The sequence below is a fragment of the Solea solea genome, chromosome 3 (genome assembly GCF_958295425.1).
Source record: "Solea solea chromosome 3, fSolSol10.1, whole genome shotgun sequence".
Lineage (NCBI taxonomy): Eukaryota > Metazoa > Chordata > Actinopteri > Pleuronectiformes > Soleidae > Solea > Solea solea.
The window spans coordinates 28195048-28216512 of record NC_081136.1 but is presented as its reverse complement, the minus strand read 5'-3'; the positions used below and the strand labels follow the sequence as shown (position 1 = coordinate 28216512).

Genomic DNA, 21465 nt, shown 5'->3' with positions numbered 1-21465 from the left:
TCTTCTCCTCCTCATGTTAAAATGATGTCATGGGAGAAAAGAACAGTGTTTGGGGGAAAAAAAAAAACGTGAATCGCGTTATAATCAGGGTCGTCCTACATTCAGACGCACTATATCAGTTCAAGATTTCCAAAAAATCTTTTCATGTGAGACGTGCTGATACTGCAATACTGATTCAAAAGGCAAGAATAAGCACGAGCGCCGGTTCAACTTCAGTTCAAATGTGTTTGAACACAAGTCATCAATGCTTTGTAGAATATATCACATACGTAACTAAAAGGTGCATTTTTTTGATTTCCTTAGAGTCAGACATCTCAACCATTTGGTACATGTTCTTATATACAAAAAAAAAAAAGGGATCAGTAAATCAGTCCATTTTTGTTGAAGATGCCAAAAAGATTTTGATATGTAACGTTGTTTTTTGCTAGTAAGCTCCTTCTTTAAAGGTCCCGTGTGTAAGAATTGGTGAGACTCTTATCACCCATCCCTTTATCAAGTGCGTCTCAGAGCTTCACAAACAAGCAACTCAAAATTCTGCTTATAAACCCTCCTAATGCTGTGTTCACACGCGACACTCCTCGCCAATCACTTCTACCGCGTCCACCGGATCATTTTTGTATATTTTGTGACGCGATGGGAGCTCTGGCCGCAAGTCGCCGTATTATTTTGGGTTCAACCAAAGCATCGCTTTGTATGTAAAGTTGTGTCCATATAGTCCTGGGTCGCGCAATAAATTTGCTCCGCGTCCGGAGTGAACACAGCGTCGATGTTACACACGGGGACCTTTAACGTTATGCACTTAACTGAAACCCGGCTTTGTCAAAGACAACCATGTTGTATTAAACGCTGCAACAGATACAGAATAATCTGGATTACGTGGAGCTCAGGAATGACTGCGAGGGTCACTTTAAATTCCTCCATATACATATATGTATATATGTATATATATATATATATATATACATACATATACACATATACATATATATATATATATATATATATATATATATATATATATATATATATATATATATATGCATTTTCCCATCCATTGTCAAGTGAGTTCCTCACCTAGAAAATAAAAGGAAACTTCCATTTATAGTCGTGTTCTTTGTGACGGAACACAAACATTACATTCATAAAAAGTGAGACTTAAGTGGAATTTCTGTCGATGACCTTGAACGCCAAGGCCATCTAAATTTGCAGGGGACATTGCTTTTTCATTGTATTTATATTTATTATTAAATCTTTCATGATAAAAATGTATGCTCTGACACTTCTGCAGCGCTTGCTTCGCTCTCTTTTCTCTGTCGCTCTCTTTACTCTCCCCCCGCCCGCCTCGCCACAGGAGAGAGGCCGGATTTGTGCGAAACAAACACAAGCACAAAAATAAATTAAGAGATCAAAACCCATAGAGAGGAAATGAGTCAGTATTCCACACCATGTACAATACAGTATCATAGCAAATTAGCAAATTTCAATGGCTTTCACTGACTACCATAGATTTACAACGTTCAGTTGGCTGCAGATCAGTCCTCAATAAATTGTGTCGCATTCCCCTTTTTTTTTCTTCTCTCTCGTCCATGAGTGGTTCTGATAGACAGTGACTTGTTGACGACCATGAAAAGAAAGCGGCTACTGAGGTGTGAACAGAAAACCTGGGACTACGAGCCAGCAGTCATGAGAACAACAGCATTTTGTTCACATCCTACTAAACTGCCATTGTGACCACAAGTCCAATAAGCGTCTCTACAAAGGTACAACATATAAAACTGTTAAATATATAACTTTTTAGGGCCTTTCAAAATACATTTAATGACATTTCTTCGCTCCTTTCCAGACCCTACAGCATTTATACTCTCTGTATATGTTCAGCGTATCTTTGATAAGAGGTGCGATCCTTCACCGCGACCTGGCCTGACCGTTCTTCCTGTAAGCTGTCCCCAACCATAGCTACTGAAAAATGCAAATCAGATAATTTTTTTTTTTTTTTTTTTTTTGGATACACAGTTATACATATGTAGTACCTATATCTCCAGTTTCAAAATACAGTGGTGGGCTTAGTCTGAGAAAAAACAATGTCTAGAAGGTTTTAAAAGCACTCCTTTTTGATTTTTGCACGGTACTTGTGCCACGGGACGCGGGGGGGCTTGTCCTCCTGTGCACCGTGTCTCTGTGGGAGCAGTCACTGGTCGGCACAGAGTCTCCGTGTGTGTCTTTGCCAGATGGTGCACTCTGTCAAAATGATCGTATTTATTGTTTTTGCTCTTTGGTCTATAAAAATATGAGAGGTTTACTCCAGCAGAAGGCCTATTCACAGCAGAGAGAGAGCTCAGTTCGGTAATTTACGGCCCCTGCGAGTTGGCGTGAGAAGCAACAGGGTCCGGTCTGTGATGATCCCCCTCGGCGCGTTTGGAACTCCTGCATTAAAGTGCTTGAAAAGAGTTAGAAGCTCCAAACGCAAGGAATTCCAGTGAGGCAAAAAAACATGTTACGGCGTCCAGTCCTCCGTGGCACGAGCAGGTGCTGCTAATTTCACAGAGCAGGCAGATAGAGTGGAGAGGAGGTGGATGCGACATGTTGACCCAACGACAGATAGCAGGAGGGAGCAGTCACAAACCCGGAGGAGCCGGTCACAGGAAATAGGAACTGCTTTACAGTGAGTAGTTTGCCCAGTGTCCAGGGGGAGAGCTGGCTCCCTCAAACAGTCACTTGCTGGTTTTTACTGCCTCGGGTTGTGTTATGAGACCTGCGGATCAACAAGAACAGAGCAAACAGAACAAAAATGACTGTTTTAGCAACGTTAAAGCAACACTATGCGAGCTTAGCGTGCCGTCGCTGTAGGAAGTAGAGCTGCAACTAACGATTATTTTCATTATCGATTAATCCATCGATTATTTTCTCAATTAATCGATGTATCGTTTGGTCCATAAAATACCAGAAAACCATCAAAAATGTTGATTGGTGTTCGTCAAACCTGGAAATGATGATGTTCTCAAATGTCTTGTTTGGTCCACAAACCAAAAGGATTGACTTTTAATGATTCATTTGTTATCCAGATCAAAGAAATTAAGAAAATATTCATATTTAAGAAGCTTAAACAATCAGAAATCTTGTTTTAATCATGAAAAAAGCTTCAAACTGATTAATCTATTACTAATCGATTAATCGATTCAGCTCTAGTAGGAAGCACATTCTTGACGACTTCTGAGACTTTCAGTTCAGCATTACTGTTGAAGGATGTGCTTCACCGAGTGTCGCCGCCCACTATTCAAACAACGATGAAGGACAAGGGTTCAGGTAAGAGCGGGAATGAAAAGAGGCCACACTTATTCATGGGTTATTGCACATAAATGCTAACCGCCTCTAATAATAGATTCAAATGAATGGTTATATTTGTGAATTTACGTATGTCTTGAGCGTTGTGATTACCCAGGGGCAGAGTCTCTACGTGCAGGTTCTGATGCTTCAGCACCGCTTTCCTGAGGACAGCGGCATAAAGCAGAGACGACGATGACCGTGATGGAATTATTGTCATGACCTTGACCTCTACTCTCAAAGTACCATGAAAAGTTCCCAGATTCAGCCGTTAAAAATTGTGATGTAACAAAAATACAATGAATAAAATGCATTTTTATGATGGCACTGTAATTATATGTATATAATATTTTGCGAGTCAAATATTGGGAATTTGTCAGCGGGGCCAAAACGCAGTAATAAAGTAAGTCTCACAGCACAGAGACTGAGAAACAATTAATCTACCCCTGAAAGATGTATCTGGAAGCCTCTTCACCATCTGGCCGTCGCCAGTCTCACAGCCAACTTTGACAGAGGCGCTGAGGCCTTCCAAGTCGACCGCATTAATTCGTAATAACCAACTCTTGATGATTTCGCAGGGTGCAAATTGCCATGAAGGGGGCCCCGCGTTGGATGTGTGGTAGCGTGTTTCACACCACGACAGTGTCGGATACATTAGGAATAATAAATGTCAGGGATTTGTTTGGACTGGGCATCAAATAGTCCAAAGATATAACAGCTTAAAGTGGGGGCATGACTGTGCTAACTGTCTGACTGTGACAGGTGTTTAATCCTGCTTCCCTACGGCCAGTGGCTCACAATACAGATGTTTTTAAGGCCAATTAATTGGCCAATAGCCTCCTAAAAAACATCAGTCAATGTCAGTGATTGCACTGATTAAAAAAAAGGTGAATTTGGTGCGTGAACTGCATGTGTTCGGGAAATTATTAAGATTTTCAAGGGTCATTGAATGCACCTCAAACACCTCTTAACTCACATTAACTTATTGACATTAGCTCTCATGCACTATGAGTTTGTTTTTGTTTGTTTTTTTAAGGGATCGGTGGTTTTTACTCATCAGGAGAAATCATGTCAGCAAAAGTGGCCTTTAAATGAGTAAATATAACCTCTGAACCGTAATTTCATGTCTGTGGAGCGTGGAAAAACAGCGCACTCATCGAGCGCGAGCGGAGGCAGACGCTGCCAATAACGATAGGTTGTAAAATGTCGTATTGGAGCCGATTAATCACCCAAAAATGATCCGTCGACCTCTACAATACAGACGCGGCTGAAATGGAGGGAGGACTGCGTAGAATCCCCGTGGTTAAGCTCTAAAAAAAGGGAATTGATTACATAATGGCTTTAAACAGATGAAAGACATCCTGTAGGTAGTCTCGTTTTATGTGAGCTACCACATAGTCAGGGTCTGACATGGCAATTCTCACATCCCCACTCTATATTCCTCTATCTTCTTCTAACACCCACACTGTGGCAAATGGTCCCCCATAAATCTCACACACAAATCTAATCTCGCGGAAATGCAAGCCTTCTATTAAAAAGGGGGAACGAATGTTGGATGAATATTAGTTGAATTTACCCTATGAATAAAATTCACAGGCCCTGGGTGATTATTACCTTGGGTTTATCAGAAAACGACCACATTACTCTATTTCATATCCTATAATATTGAGGGAATATTTTTACATTCTGGTGCTGGGGGAATGCAGCGCTGAAAGGAAAATGTGATGCATTGGCGCTTCGGCTACTGAACATGCGGACAAACTGTGATTTCTGTTGTCCGGGACGAGAACGAGACGTTGAAGTGAGAGCAATACCTGCTGGAGGTGTTACAGTAAGTCGGCAAGCATTCTAATTTGTGCCGTCTTCCATGTGATCCGCTCAGTGAATATCAATACGTGCACTTCAGGACAGGAAGGACCTAAAGCCTCCTGTCTCTGGGCAAAGCTGTAAAACGTCCATGTGAGGGAAGAAAAAAAAGGAAAGAAACAACAATATTCGTGCTTGCTTTCATATGCATTTTGCGTGTGCATTCAAGTGAAGGTGCATGCAGCCACATCTGCTGGAGCTGAAGAAAAACTATAATCACAATACATATGCAGTCGCTCGCCAGCTGGGATTTAAGGGATTTTGAAAGCAAATCACCCAAACCATATGGCCCCGGCTTGACATTTCCTCTGTGTGAACTCTTGCTCACTCCCATCAAAATGTCAGAGTGCGGACACGGTGCATGGTGAACGTGTGAATGGGCAGGCGCGGGGGGGATGAAAAAAAGAAAAAAAAAGAAAAAGAGAAGGAATATTGATGTTCTCCAAACTCTTTATCCGGTTACATAGATCAAATGCTAAATTCTCAGGTGTATGCAGTTAATTAAAGAGGCGACAGACAACTTTTGTGTCCCCAGTGGCTCCAGGTGTTGTTGTATTTGGTTACTGTTGTAAAGATGCAGCAGCACACGCACGTAAATATGCAGGTCCACAGGGGAGGGGGTGTTTTTTTTTTTTGTTTTTTTTTTTACACAGAGAGGCCGATTATGGCACAACACCAGCTCCTGAGAAAGCAAGCGACTATTTTGGAGATAACGGAGGAAACTACAAAGGTACTGTTTTTACAGTAGAGGTAAGTTTTTACAATGTTATACTAAAAAGCTATTGGCATCAGTGTGGAGGGGAAACGTTAACAGACGTGCCAAACTGGCGGCCCACCACCAATATCATGTTATAATTGATACACCTCTTTCTTTAACACAACATGACTATAGACAGAATATAATACTAAATACTTTATATTTGCTAACAGCATTTTTTATTATTATAAGAATAATAATAAGACACTCAATTTTAATTATCACATTATTAGTATTAGTATTACATTCAACATTAAAGTACATATATGTACTGTATACATAAGCTTGTTTGGGGTTTTAATTAAAGTAATAATGTTATTATTCACTTCATTTATGTCTTGACATTAAAATATTTATTTCGCCTCATATATATGTTATTTTTGTGACGTATACGTCCTTCCATATCAAAACAATTTACTTTAAAATTCTGTCAAATATCCTCATGAATATCTTTATTGTGATATCGTGATGGAATATTGTGCTATAATTTTAAGCTCATATTGCCCACCCACAACTTTCCCCCTCTAGTCTGACCCCCATTGACCACACTAGATGCTCATTGGCCCATTTGAGTTCGACACCCCTGTGTTAGAATAAAGGAGCAGAAATGACAACTCTGTAAATCAAAAAAAAAAACCTCCCATATTCAACATCGTATTCTATGTATGAAACTGTGTTTGACAGAGTTGGGCAATGTGTCACACCTGGACAAAATTAGATCAAAGTGACAAATCAGGAGGGACGCTTCTAGGTAAATTGGCATCCCGTCTTGAGCTTGATTCAAAATTGTATTCAAACACTGGCTTTTATTGATCAGCGTACATTTCTTTTTCTGTCTGTGCTCATGCCAACAGATTTCTCCTTTTCCTCCCCCCCTATGTGCACAAATGTTTGCTGGTGTGTTTATTGAAAATCAACAAACACATGTTCATAATAATAATAATAAAAATAATATTAATTATGATAAAAATAAAAGAATAATAAAGCAGCACCATCTTTCCACAAAAAAACACATCCTGGTGTCCAAGAACGTGGACACAGGGCTTTTAGAGGACAAATGTGGACGTTGCAATTTTGTAATCAGTTTTAACATCAGCGGCAATTTGCTGACAAGTTAAAGCCAAAAAAAAAAATCAGCTTTATTCAATGTGTAATTGGATGATTTCTTACATCAAACTGGACTGGAAGCTTAAAGCAAAGTGCTGCCAAAATACCAGCTCTTGGACTATATACAGCCTTTCTTGGTAAGCCGTCACTCTAATAATTAAATCACCTATTTTGTTTTTTTTTGCTTTGCTGTTGAGCGCTCGTCCCCTTTTTGGGCCCGTCACACGAATGGCAGCTCGGTGCATATTCATGACGAACTCGCGGCTTCCAAACGATCCACAGGTTAATGAGGGAAAGGGAAATCGCTCATTACATGCTGTGAAGTTGGATAATGCCTGAAGCAGACACTGAGATCAAAAATACAGGAACATGTATGCACACGGATCCCCACACGCTACGCCCCATTCCACATTAGGGAAGAAGTTCAAAGGCATCCAGAGTGTCGCGTCATTATCAGTCCATTTGTAGCCCAGTACGTTTCTTCAGAACATCAAAGCAAACACGCTTCACTATCTGCATTCTGAAATATGATTAGAAATTCAATGCTCGAGAGGGAACATTAGAACATATTTAACCACAGCGGGATCATACAATGTCATTTATTTGTATTAAACATGAAGATGCTGCCCTTGATAAACTGGAATGCATAGATTATATCCATTTATATAACATTTGAGATCAGACAAACGCTATACTGCATATAATGTGATCAAATGTTGATCCTCTGTGAGCAAAACGGTCAATAACCCTCTATATCAGGGGTGTCAAACAAATTTTTGTTCAGGGGCCACATACAGCACAATTTGATCTCAAGTGGGCCGGACCAGTAAAAATAGTAAAATAATAGCATTATAACCTATGAACAACAAGAACTCCTTGCTTTTTTCTCCTTTGTTTTTACATTTAATGAAGATATTTTTACAAAACATGAAATTTCTTGAGAAATATAAGTGCAATTTCAACAATATCGTGCCTAAATGTACTATTTACACATCACACTGGATCTAAAAAGGCACAAACATTTAGTCACAGGTATCTGGAAGAGAAAAATATTGTATTTGACATTACGTTTAGACCCTCTGGCGGGCCGGTTCTGGCCCCCGGGCCGTATGTTTGACACCCCTGCTCTATATGATGCACAGTGACAGGATGTGAGTCCACTGTGTGCATTTCACCCCGTGCTATCGTGTTCATGTCTTCTGAAGACACGCTGTCTGGTCTGTAAAGCAGCAGGATCAGATCTCTTCCTCAAAAGTGAATCATAGCAGGAGCCATGGATGCTAACAACATTGAGCGGCAGAAGAGCCTGGTTTTCAGAGACTCTGCGGGCCAACGAGACCGGGCGTTTTTACGACTCTGGCCTCATCACTTTTATTGCGCTGTGCGCTAAATTTACTACGCGGCCACTCTCTATTTCCCAGTCACATGCATTAATATCAGGCTCTGACTGGCGCCTGTTTTTATTAGAGTGAACAGACTCCAGTCTGACATACAATACTTTAAAGACAATATTAAGGCATGCCAGTACAACAGAGCTGTGGGTTTTACTGGTATTACTGCACACATGGATTTTTTCTGGGGTTGAACATTCGCGAGGGAATTTGTGAGCTCATGGAGAAACGAGTAAGGCAAATAAAGATATCAAACAAACAGGCGGATTATTTATGAGCATATGCTCGCGTTTGTATCCATGCTTAGTGTTGATTGAATGCTGCAAATGAAACGTTTGTGTCCTGTAATAGAACATACGCGGTTGCTCGTAATAAATTGAATTAAAAGTCGCGATAATTATGATAAGAAGCGCATCTAATCTGAGTGATATAATCTGGGCAAACTGAATGTGTACTGTATAATACCTACAGACATGGCCAATTTTGCTTAAAGGTACAGTGTGTAAGATTTTGCAGCACGTTGCTCTCCCCCAAGAGGCTTCTTCACTTCTGACTAACTAGTAGGAAGAACCAGTTATTTAACCCATGAGGCTGATACCGGTCCAGAGAGCCGTTGAGGTTGAACAAAGCAAGATCGTTCACCCCTCAGAACATATCGGCAGAGAAAAAAAACACACAAAAACCTGAATATAAATATCTTTTTGTGTCGCTGAACGCAGTTTTAAGATAATTTGAGGCGAGAAATTAGTCATTTAGAAATAAAAAAACGCTTCTATCGATCGATCGATCTGACATATTAAAATAATTTCATTTTACACACTGGACCTTTGAACACTGAACAGGCACAATTTTAAATTGTCCTAAGCAAAACAAACAAACAAACAAACACACAAACAGACAAACAAACAAACAGACAAAACTGCAAGAATAAATCACAATTTAGATTTAACTGAGGTTAGATGATCCATACTCAAAGGTTTCTGGTGTACCTTGCTGCCTCCATGAGGCTGCTGGTGCTCTTATGTTGCTTCCTGCCTTTACTGGACCAGGGTTTGGGTGGAGTTGTAGTGAGGGTGGTGGTGTTGGTGTTGGTGGTAGATGGTGTTTGGCTGTCTGTCAAAGGGTCATCAATGCTCTCCATAGTGCAAGAGTGTCGAGGGGGACTCTTGTCACGTCATAGTGCCTGAGGGAAGAGATGCAGTGGAACACGGGGAGAAGAGGGAGAGGAAGAGGAGGCGGGGCATGGTTATTTATCTCAAACATCATGATGCAGACTTTCTTTTTAAATGTTTGTTTCCCCTGATTTGGACACAGTCACTCCTCCAGCATCATCACCGCCACTGTTATTGATTTGTCTGCACGAGGTGTCTTGAAAACACGCCTGCTTTGTTTCGTGTGTTAAAATATAGAAATGCAAAGAAATTCATCCACAATCCATTATTTTAAAGTCCCTTATTGTTATATAGGCTCCATATCTGAAGGTATACTATTGGATGCACTGACAACATTCATTATCCACAGAAGGTGACCCTTCAATTTATTTTGTCCAGTGATATCGCAAGGTCAGAAAATCTATTTGTCTGCATTGCTGGGCTTCATTTTAGCATATATGATTCATCTCTAAATTTGGGTGTTTGAAGGCTCAAGTGATTTATGTGTCAGTATTTTACCCTATGAACCATTAAAACCCTTTGGATTGCATGACAATGACAACGACAACGACAACAACAACAACAACAACAACAACAACAACAACAACAACAACAACAACAACAACAACAGCACAAACAAGTTCTTCCTTGAACACAGAATGTCTTGGTACAATTTATTTTGTGTTGTCCATTTGTTGTCTGCTTGTAGGAATAAACAAACACAAATGGTGTGCTGGCCTCCCAGCAATCAGTCTCTGCTTTATGAAATCAATTACCTTGTTTGGTCACATGAAAATGGCTGAAATTCAGCAACAAGGCAGTGTTGATACGCTGGAAACAAGGATGCCTTCATCAGCCAGCAGAGAATTTGGGTTTTTAACAACGAATCCCACAAGCTCCTAGGCTTTTGATGGACTCGAAAAGAACTGGCCTTCTTATTCTTGTCCTTGCCCTTGTATCTTTCCCAGGTTCCAAATATGTAAAACCTGGTATCTCCCAAGCCGAAACAATGTGCTGACTTGGCTTTCACTGGAAGAAAGCTGGCAGACGGAGCTAATGGTTAGCAGCAACAGGGTCTCCTCCGCTTTCTCCCTTTCTTTTGGCCTGTCTAGGGTGGCCAAGCAGCTGTCTCTTTAGTGGTGATTCTGTTCAACCTACTGTTGGATGTGCCTAGAGGGCCCAAAGGGATCAATTACCAGGGCCGGTACCAACCCAGAACCTTTGGGGGGAGGTGGGAGGAAGTGCTCTGTGATGGTGGTGTTGGGGGACCCATCAGGCCCTAGGCTGAGCCGGCTCCACGGAGGGACAGAGAGAATGTGAAAATAGAGGGAAGGATGGTGGTGGTGGTGAGCTCTTGCTTACAAACCCTAGTCAAAGGAGATTTTTCATACTCAGACGAACACATGCTGTCACTGGCAGAAGTCTAAACACGTAAATACTCCTGGAGCTTACAGGAGGACACTGACTGGCCTGGGGATTGTCTCGTGTAAACTGCAGGAAAAAAAAAAGGCTTTTTGTGCGTGTGAATGAAACCAGCCTTCAGCTCCATACATACATGTGACCACATGCAGTCTATGGGGACATTTACATGAAGATCAAGCACTGACATAACGTGTGATTAGGTTAACCCTTCTGTGCTGACAGGATTTGGCATCTGTACTTCTCATTACCGTATTATAAAATTCAAAAACTATCTATGATATGTCCAGGGTGTGACCCCGCCTTTCGCCCTATGTCAGCTAAGATTGGCATAGCACCGCCCCCCCCACGACCCTCATGTGGAGGATAAAGCAGTAGAAGACGGGTAGATGGATACCAGAAAACAGAGAAATAGAGCTTTGCACCCATATACATAGGAGCACTCACTCATTTTTTGACAATTCTAAATTCTAAATAAATCCAGGTGGCCTGAATATCATGATGGTCATAAGATAGTTAAAAAAGATCCAAAACTTGATGTTGTTTCATTACTGATTGCATGCAAGAAAAAAAGTCTCCTAAATTGTGGTGTATATATTCCTACAAAGTGGCAGCAGCAGCAAACGTTGGGTTAGTGGACTGCAAGTGTGTTTGCAGAAGTGATAAACTTGTAAGGTTTCTTGAATGCATTTTGAACTCACCACTCACTCCCTTATCTTTTAACCTTATCATTATTGTGATAAATGTCAGGTAATTAAAGATTAACTTTTGCCCGTGAGTGATAATTGAGGTCTTACACTTCTTTATGGACAGAACAAAAAAAAAACACTTACACATCATAAGAACTTTTTGGAGTCTTTGTTATGTTGCTATTAAAGAAAATAGGATTACGAAATGCATTGCTATTTAATTATTGCCCAGCCAAATAAATCACTTACGCATGACTTGCAAATTATTGGACCATTATATGAGGACTATACTCGTCCTTTTTCTCTGTCTTCCTAACCATCGACTCATCTAATCTCCTCTCTTCAGTGAAAAAGTCTTGATTACAGTAATCACAGTCCCTCGCTCAGTAGGCGCCTCTTCTGCTCATAGCACACTATTCACAGAGTAAATAGACCAATTGGGACCGACCTGCTGGAGCGCGTGATTACGTTTTTTTTTTGAGAATTTCACTTTCACGATTGTACTCGCCAGTGTTTCCTGCAATGTCTGATAATGATGGCGTATTCTCGCATATGAAAAGTCGACAACTAGAAGCATTCGGTTGGATATCCGGATGAATGATTCTCATTTATAGTGACTCGCAGAGCTCTAATCACTTGGCAAATGGCAAAGGTATGTGTTTCCTTTAGGGTCCTATAAACAGCATGACAGCTGTCAAAAAAAAAGGCAAAAACAGGGACTGAAAGACTTGACAAGGAGCTACTGCCTAATGGGCACCAAACTGAAAATGACTTAATATTTTACAAAGCAATGTGTGTGTGTGTGTGTGTGTGACTGGCTTGAATCTTTTCTTCTGTCTTTCCCCTCACATTGCTCTTTTCTTCCCTCACGCTGCTTCTCTGTCTCTGTATTTGAATTGTTCGTCTTATCGGGCTGTCACAAAAGCCGCGAGATAACCCGAGGTGATTTCGCTTCCCTCCTCTAATGGCGCACTCGCTCTGCTCTTTTCCCGCCGAGCTCCCCGCGTCGGCACATGCAGAGAGAAATAGCTCCTTGTGCCGTTTCATCTGCCAGTCTAAAATGGTGGAGGGCAGAACGTGGAGCATCCTCCTCTCTGGAGAGAGACAGCAGCAAGCCGTTTGAGCGAGAGGAGGAGGTATTGGAGATGACTGCTGAGGCTACATATCGCTTTACCAAAAGAGAGCATTTAGGAAGAACGGCAACGGCAGCACCTGACAATAGCAACTGTGTGATGAAATGCATATTCATATCTTTTAGCATCGCACAGAGAGGGTAGTATTCAGGGAGAGGGAAATGAACTTTGTTGATGCAGAACGGGGTTTCTATTTTCAGTGTTTTTATTTTAATTGACTGTCTTTTGTATATAATATGGCTATCGAATCTAAGCCTTTCTCATTAATTTTGTGGGCTGATGACTCTCTTGCCAGTGGATGATTTTTTTTTGATATATAAGATGTAGCTCACCAGCAAAAACCCAGGAGGTTATTTAAAACCATTGACATGTTTTTAAAATGACAACCTAAAAATCTCCTTAGATATTCATCTACGATACTAGAATGATACAGTACCATGCTAAAAGACGACAGCTACACTACAATATCCAGCAGTGCAGTATTCCGTTCAAAGGACACTGCAATTATGTGTTATTTCTACAGTGCAGCAGGAATTCAAGGGCCCACAAATCTTGCTCTTCGGGTGAGAAAATGACGTCTTGTTTGTTGACAGATCTTTAGGATTTTGATCTTTTTTCCTTTTTGAACATTTAACATGCAGAAATAAGTCATTCCAATTGGTCAGAATAATTACAGTATGAGAGCAAGGTTTAGTATCATTTTCACACAAGCAACACAGCTGTAAGATTTGTTATTTTCACTCGTCCACTGGAAATGGACTTGGCTAATGATGAAATAATTGCAGAGCAGTGATGTGATGAACCTCACTGTAAGACAACTCAACTGCACAAATTTAATTAAAAGCAATGTTTTGGTACAGGGAAGCCATGTTGAATTACAGTGTAGGCGGAAACAACATCTTAGCAGTAGATTGCCTTTATGATCCCATGACTACAGTGAGAGCAAACCCATGACATCCTGGTATTGTAGTAGCTTTGTGTGTGCGGTCCATGTACAAGTGTAAATGTCAGCAGTTCGGTAGCTTGTGAGTGCGCGGGTAAGAGGATAGTACAGGTCAGGAGGCTTCTGTATGGCCTGCCAGATGGTGGGAGTGTGAGAAGTCTGTGGCTGGGGGTCAGAGAGCATCTGCCTTCGCCTTCCTCCTGCAGCGCTGGCTATAGAGATCCAGGAAGGCTGGCAGTTCAGGGGCCTTAAAGGAATACTCCACCGATTTGCATTTAGCTATGTATTACTAGAATAGGGCTCGTATTTTCGAAAAATTGTGCTTCCCAACTTCAGTTTCCCCTGAGTCGAGAAATATCTTCATCCTTTTTGTTGTTACGTGCCCACCAGTGACACTTGGTCCGAGTCTTGAAACTGCAACGCTAATTCCGCACTTTTTAGACCCACTCGTAAGGGGGCGGGACCTCATTCCCAAAATGTAAACAGTGTCCGCCATCTTTGCTAACAGTTATGCTAACAGGACCAAGCTAATTCCGCACTTTTTAGACCCACTCGTAGGGGGCGGGACCTCATTCCCAAAATGTAAACAGTGTCCGCCATCTTTGCTAACAGTTACGCTAACAGGACCAAGTGTCACTCCTGGGCACGTAAGAAAGAAAAGAATGAAGATATTTCTCAACTCAGGGGAAACTGAGGTTAGGAACTATATTTCAAAAATACTACTACGATTCAAGTAATACAAAGCTAAATGCAAATCGGTGAAGTGTAAGTATCTACCAATACTGATATCAGTCCTTTTTTTTACAACTTTGAATCTACCAAGCTTTTAACAAGCCATTTGTGCCGATGCATTTACCACCTAGCCATAACTAGCCGAGTCTAAAACTTAACTGTATAAGAAATATTCTGCTCCTATAAAGAGGAAAAAAGAACAGCCCACATTTTTACAGTCGGTGTTTAACGAAGTATTTTTGGTATTTAATCCGAGACCATAAAAGGTTTTTCCGGTTGCTTACAGTACAAAGATGATGCCAGCAACTAAGCAAGTACTAAGTAGGCTCATTTTGCCATAGACTAACATTAATATGCAGTTCTTTTAGCAGAGTTAGTGAGCGGCCATTAGGTCATTTGTTACTTCCCGGTTAGACTTGCCTTGCAAACTGGATAAAGAACTGGATTAATTCTCAATTTGGACTCTAACATCAGCTTTGATCGGATCAGCTGTGTTTTTATGTCCGTGAGTGATTATCATTTTTTTTGTGTGCTCTCGCGGTTTTGCTGCAACCTATACTTAGGTGAAGGCGGAAAATCCAGCAGTGACAGATGCCTCTGCACTTTGAGAGTCTGCGCACATTTTACACTTTAATTAAAACAGTTAAATGAACCCATTTATGGTCTTCAAGCTTGATATGGATCATCGGTGTCAGCGAGAATCAGCGGGACTCTAATACTGACACAAACGCTGTATGTGCTCGAGGTTTTAAATGAATATTCCTCTGTGGCTGCAGTGGTTGTCGTGTGCAGGTAATAAAAGTAACCCTCCCTCAAAACATCACTGTCAACATCCAGAAATGTTCATATCAATCTTCATATGTGTCTTCTAGAGCCGGCTGTCGAAAAAATCTATAGTCTGTTTTTATCGACCAGAACAACATGTGCTTGTCAATGCAGCGTCTGAATAAGATAAATGTGTGCAGAGAGGGGCAGAGCTAAGGAAAGAAAATGTAAAAGGGAAAAGGAAGATTTTCTTTTCTTTCAAAAAACAAAGAAGCAGGGGAATTATTAAAAAAAAAAGAAGAAGCTGAGTGACATTATATCGGGACAAACAGCATACATCTACTGCACCTTGCAATTCAAACTGAGCCGTGTTGCTGACTCAAGTTAGAGAATAGGTCAGCGGTGTTATCCCGGACAACAATCTCCTCCTGTGTGACAACTCTCAAACATTCTGCCAATATACTCAAACCACCTCATGACATTTGTCCAAAATAGCCCTTTATGAGGCTGTGGGGCTGAGTCACATGGACTCGGTTAAGTCAAATGCTCCGAGGGAAATCTGTCTGTCTGCGTTTGATGTATTCGCACAAACACCTGACAGACAGGTCGGACATGCTCACTGGACTGTGCACAGCCAACAGTCATCCCTATGCGCAATACTGCGGCGGTGGCTGCAGTTTGGGTTTGACCTTGAAAAGCCTTAGGGAAGGGGCCATTTGTTCAGAGTTAACCAGAGGGAGGCGGAGGAGTAAATCGTTTGTTTGTTTTTGTCCCATGATTCTCCCTTAGGCCTGCAGATAGCTAGAGACTTATGTAATTTCTGTTTTTAGAGATTCAGCCTTAACCTTAAAAGCATTTTGGGCATTTTTTTGTTACCTAAATCATCCCGACTTCCCTCAATTTGAGATGAAACCGACTGGTCACATCAGGCCAGTCCATCCGTCACATACGCTGATATTTTTAGATGAATTTTTAACAATGACCCGAGTCTGCTTGTTGCCGGCTATTAGAATTCCTGACAGTGAAAGCTGCTTAAACACACACACACACACACACACACACACACACACACACACTGGCACAGATGAGTGCACATAGCTGTCCAGCCATTTGACTCGCTGTCACTGAGCTTAAAGTGGCCAATGAAGCACGCAAGAAAATACCTGTCACTTCCTGCGTTTTGTCAGCATAAGCTGATGAGAGGTGCGATGACTGACATCCTGGGAAGAATGTGTGAAGTACATGTAGGCCAGCCACTGACACATATTCAAATTTATGAATATGCAAAGAGTTAGAAACACACAGCAGCTGCAGCAGCGTGTTAACACACAGGTAAGAATGTCCCCACATTAGTACTGCATTTGCCAAATGAACACTCAGTGTCCATCATATTTGCATATATAGTCAACCATTTTCACCCCTTTTGTTACTTTTGTGAGGACCAAAAAAAAAAACAACGCATAAACCTAAAAGGGATTGAGGACATTTCGGGAAAGTGAGGACATTTTGTCGGGTCCTCACGTTCTGTTGCCCCTTAAAGGGACCTTTTGACGGTTCAGGCTTGGTTATAGTGTTAGGGAATTTAGTTGTGATGGTTAACATTAGGTTAAGGGGCTAGAAAACGCATTATGTCTATGTGTCCTCACAAAGAATGCTGCGCAAATGTGTGTGTGTGTGCCTGCCAAGATAACAAATTACACTGTAGGCGTAACATGTAAGAGCTGTCACCTCAATCACCACAACCAGGTATATTAAGGGTGGTGTCAGGGTGCGGAGAGAGACACACAACTCACAGCGCAGTCGGAGCAGCAGCTGACTGATAACAAACCGCCTCATCTGCGTTAAGCATTTATCTGCTCTGTATGTGTGTTTGTCTTTCAGCAGGATGGCATAAACAAGTTAGTCGGCTGATGACTAAGTCATGACAGATGCATTAATGATGCCCCCACTGGTCCTTAGTGTTCACCCATTGACATTCAAAGATAGGGCAGCTGTGCCGTGCGTGCCGAGTTTTAGAACACGTTCCCCTGCCCAGACATCATGACGTGGCTCTTGGAGCATCCACACAAAGGCTTCTAGCGAGCGCATGGTAGCGTATCGGCCCGTTGCGCTATGATCGCGCAGAATTCATTCCGTGTAACGCTAATTTGACTGTATTTACTATAGAGTAATAATGCCAGATCAACGTTGTTTTGGGACAGAATCAGGATGGCCAAAATACAATGGTGTGTGCGGGCCGGGAAATCAGGGACTTTAAATTAGGTGCGGTGCCACTGTCTGGTCTCAGGCAACAAGACCACCGTCTGTACTGAACCGTGTAGGGCAGGGGTGTCAAACATACGGCCCGGGGGCCAGAACCGGCCCGCCAGAGGGTCCAATCCGGCCCACAGGATGAATTTGTTAAAATTTCACACTACGATTACAATCTAAACGCAATATTTTTCACTTCTAGATACCTGCGACTAAATGTTTGTGCCTTTATAGATCCAGTGTGCTGTGTAAATAGCAAATTTAGGCATGATATTGTTGAAATTGCACTAATATTTCTCAAGAAATTTTATGTTTTGTAAAAATATCCTTCATTAAATGTAAGACAAAAGGAGAAAAAACAAAGGAGTTCTTGTTGTTCATAGGTTATTATGCTGGTTTCATTATGCTATTTTACTGGTCTGGCCCACTTGAGATCAAATTGCGCTGTATGTAGCCCCTGAACAAAAATGAGTTTGACACCCCTGGTGTAGGGGTATCGAGTTTCTTGGAGCGTTCACTTATTTCCAAGTCAAAACAGTTTTTTTTTCTCACTAACATCGACATCGAACTTCTTGCTATAGATCGCGCAAAAATGTGCGTTATTTTCATAACGTGTTATCTCTGTGTTTAAACATCTCGTGTCGAGGTCCTTTGAGAAGGTTACACACTGATAAGGTGTACAAAGAACAATGTTCCCCTTTGGGTAACCTTAGAATTGTCGTCTCATTTGGTTTCCCTGCTCATTTGCACTATACGAGGATATTTAAATGCAGAAATGTTACATAGCTTAGCTTGCTACAGTATGCAGAAGAGCAATGGGGTTCATGTCTCTAGTGAAGCAGAAGGTACGATGGAAGGAGGAGGGAAGGTGTTAGTGTGCGTGTGTGTGCGTGTGTGTGTGTGTCCTGATATTGGGCTGAATTGGAGGCTCGGAGCGCCGGTTATACGGTGTAGAGGACGAGCGGGTGAATGAATGGGCGGCGTCTTTAGAGAACACGAGTGGCGGCACAACATCTGCTGCTATCATTAACATTAAGAGCGTCCCTAATTCAAGCTAATTGCTGGCGACGAGGAAGTAAACAAAGCGCATACAGTTTGTAGAGATGAGCCGGCGACAAGGCGAGTGGGAGGGAAACATTTGCAGGGGATTGTGAAGTAAATACTTAACTGGGAACTGCTCGCGGCAGACAGTGTGCAAGCTGGCACCGAGTGCTGGAATATGGCAGCAGTTGGGGGTAGTGCTCAAAGGCCTAATCATGAATCGGAAATGGCCAAGTAAATTCCATATATCTGACTGTAATGTCATTTATTAAAGTAAGGACAATGTCATTTTACTTAAACAGCAACCACTGGAGCCACAAGTAGCAATTACGGAGCATTACATTTCCCTGCAATACCCAAGATCCTCCTGATTAGGGCTTTTAAGGCTCTGCTAATTTCATATTTTCATATTAGCACCAGGTCAAATGAGTAGAGGTCACAACGCACTGGGTCTGTGCAATTAATTTGCATGTCTATATATTTTTTTTAAATCTTATTCACACTTAGTGTGTGTGGAATTTAAAGGTGCATTTTCCTGGTTATAATTTGAACCTTTATTTACCTTTGCTTGGGCTATATGCAGTGTATGCAATGTATATAATGGAAATAATAATAATAATAATTTGCTTGACTCTTTGCAGCATCCTTGTAAAAAAAACAGACATATTGTATGTAATGTACATGTTTTAAACTGAAGACTTGAATTGTGCCACAATTGATTCTCTGTACAAATACCTCACTTTCAGCTCATTTGGTGCCACCAGTGCAGAAGGTACTGCATACCTTCTACATACACCTACTGGTGTGTGAGTGGGCCGGTTTGTGTGAGTTACCTAGGGGGTTAAAAGAGATCCTGAACTCACCGTGGTGGTTTTGACTCGACCTCCAGGCTGTGTACAAGTCCAGCCAGATTTATTGACTAACAGGTCACAGCCTTCGTCCTCCAAACATGGCACCATCTCACACCACTGCCTTTTCCGAACGATACCAGCTGCAGGGACACACAAAAAAAAAAGAGGCAGGATCATTAGAAAGGTGAAATAAATGGATGAAAACAGAGACAGTGACAGAGAGGTGGAGGATGCAGAAATATAGGTGTTTGTATGACAGATTGTGAAAAAGGGGGCGATGTGGATGCAATATATGCAGGAATATGGGGAAAGATGGCCCCCATCTGCCAAAAGATGCAGACGGGTGGATTGAGAGATGAGATACGCAGGTATAGATGAAGAGCAATGAAGTAAAGAGACAAGTGAGGGATGCGGGCGAAGGGGGGTGGGGCGAGAGATGGAAGTGGAGATGGCACAAATCAGACAGATGGAGAGAAATGGAGGATGCGGTGACCAGTGAGGTTAATGAGATAAACACATCACGGATGTTATTCAGCAGCTTTATAGCGGGTCTCGTGTCCCGCGACGTCTCAAAACAGGATGGAATGCTTTGTATCTGTGCCCCGTGCACGAGCGACTATAAAAACACATGGTTATATCAAGGTTTTAACAATCAGCGACATTCACGGCAAGCCTTTGTCTGAACAACAAGCCGTAATTTGCACTTTCTCGGGCGCAAACTTTGTCTCAATCGGTTTTCGCTTTATTTAAAGTTCCAGACTTCACTAAAAGCAAGTCCCAGATGAGCCCCAGGCTAAAGCCCATTACGTTCACTCACACTATGGGCTTCACTTAAAGTACTAAACCGTAATGATACTGTATATTTCTATAGTGACGATGAAATCTGTGTGTGGAGAAACCATTTTTTTATGTTTTTGGCTGCACATTTTGTGCTAAGAAGGGCTTTTTATATGCGTTCTGCTTGTAAAAAAAAAACAACCATAAATTACGAGCTGGCAACAAATACTGTGCATACATATGCTGTATTTGTTTGAGCCGCAACACCTTAACACTAAGCAGTTCAGTGCTCATGGATGTAATGGATACCTGGTTCAAATCTCAGAGATTAATCGCATACAAAAGCAGATTTGACAAATAATATGTTTTAGTATGCAAAGACTATAAATAGAGAAATATAGAATTGCTGCTTAAAAGAACTTTGGTTGAACACATTTGTAGCATTGCAAGTTTCAAGTAGGGCTGCAGCGATTATTTGATTAATCGATTATTAATCCATTACTAAATTAACCGCCAACTATTGAGTGTTTTTTTTGTCAATAATTATAACAAGCTTTTTTTTGCTTCTTAAATGTGAATATTTCGTGGTTCCTTTGCACCATATAACATAACAAAATCATTAAAACGGAATCATTTTGGTTTGTGGACAAAGCAAAACAATCGAGAACATCACCATTTCCAGGTTTGGTAAACATGATCAACATTTTTCCACATTTTCCGACATTTTACGGCATTTTCAACATTTTACAAATCATGCCTCTAATATATCGCCAACAGAATACATCAACCATTCATTAACATTCATATAGCATATCTATATAGTGCTATAAACATACCCGCATGAAAGAAGGATATGCTGCCATGCAGACTGGAGGAGCTGGGTATTGAACCTCTGACCTTGGAAGAGCACCCACGCCACCTACTCATCCACAGCCACCGCTTAACAAGTAAAGCTACACTGATGACATTTTATTCTAATTGCTCCTCGGAAGCAAATTTTACTGTTCTAGAAAATACAATGATCATGAAAAGTAATAATATCATTAAAACCGAAATAAACCAGAACTATCACCTTGAGGTGTCGTAACCATCTGTCCACCGTGATATTATATCCAGCAAAGACTTTAAAGGGAATTTAATGAACGTAGATTTGGTGGATATTATCGTCGTAAATTTCAATTATGACCAAAATAATAATAGACTTATGCCCAAGAAACGTGACAGTCCACTTCACCACTGTGTGTCCGCGCAAACTCGACCTTTTCCAACCCT

General features: G+C 41.3%; 1 protein-coding gene across 2 annotated transcripts in view; it reads right to left on the bottom strand.

Moving 5' to 3' along the window:
• Positions 1 to 1043: 1043 nt before the first annotated feature.
• tafa5a (TAFA chemokine like family member 5a) overlaps positions 1044 to 21465 on the bottom strand; it is a 151202-nt gene continuing 130780 nt past the window's right edge. For both annotated transcript variants that reach the window (XM_058623506.1, XM_058623507.1), the window contains exons 3-5: positions 19429 to 19556; positions 9432 to 9625; positions 1044 to 2752 (exon numbers count right to left, since the gene is read on the bottom strand). In XM_058623506.1, coding sequence (XP_058479489.1) covers positions 9617 to 9625; positions 19429 to 19556 — 137 coding nt within the window. In that variant the 3' untranslated portion in view covers positions 1044 to 2752; positions 9432 to 9616. The remainder of the gene's footprint in view (positions 2753 to 9431; positions 9626 to 19428; positions 19557 to 21465) is intronic.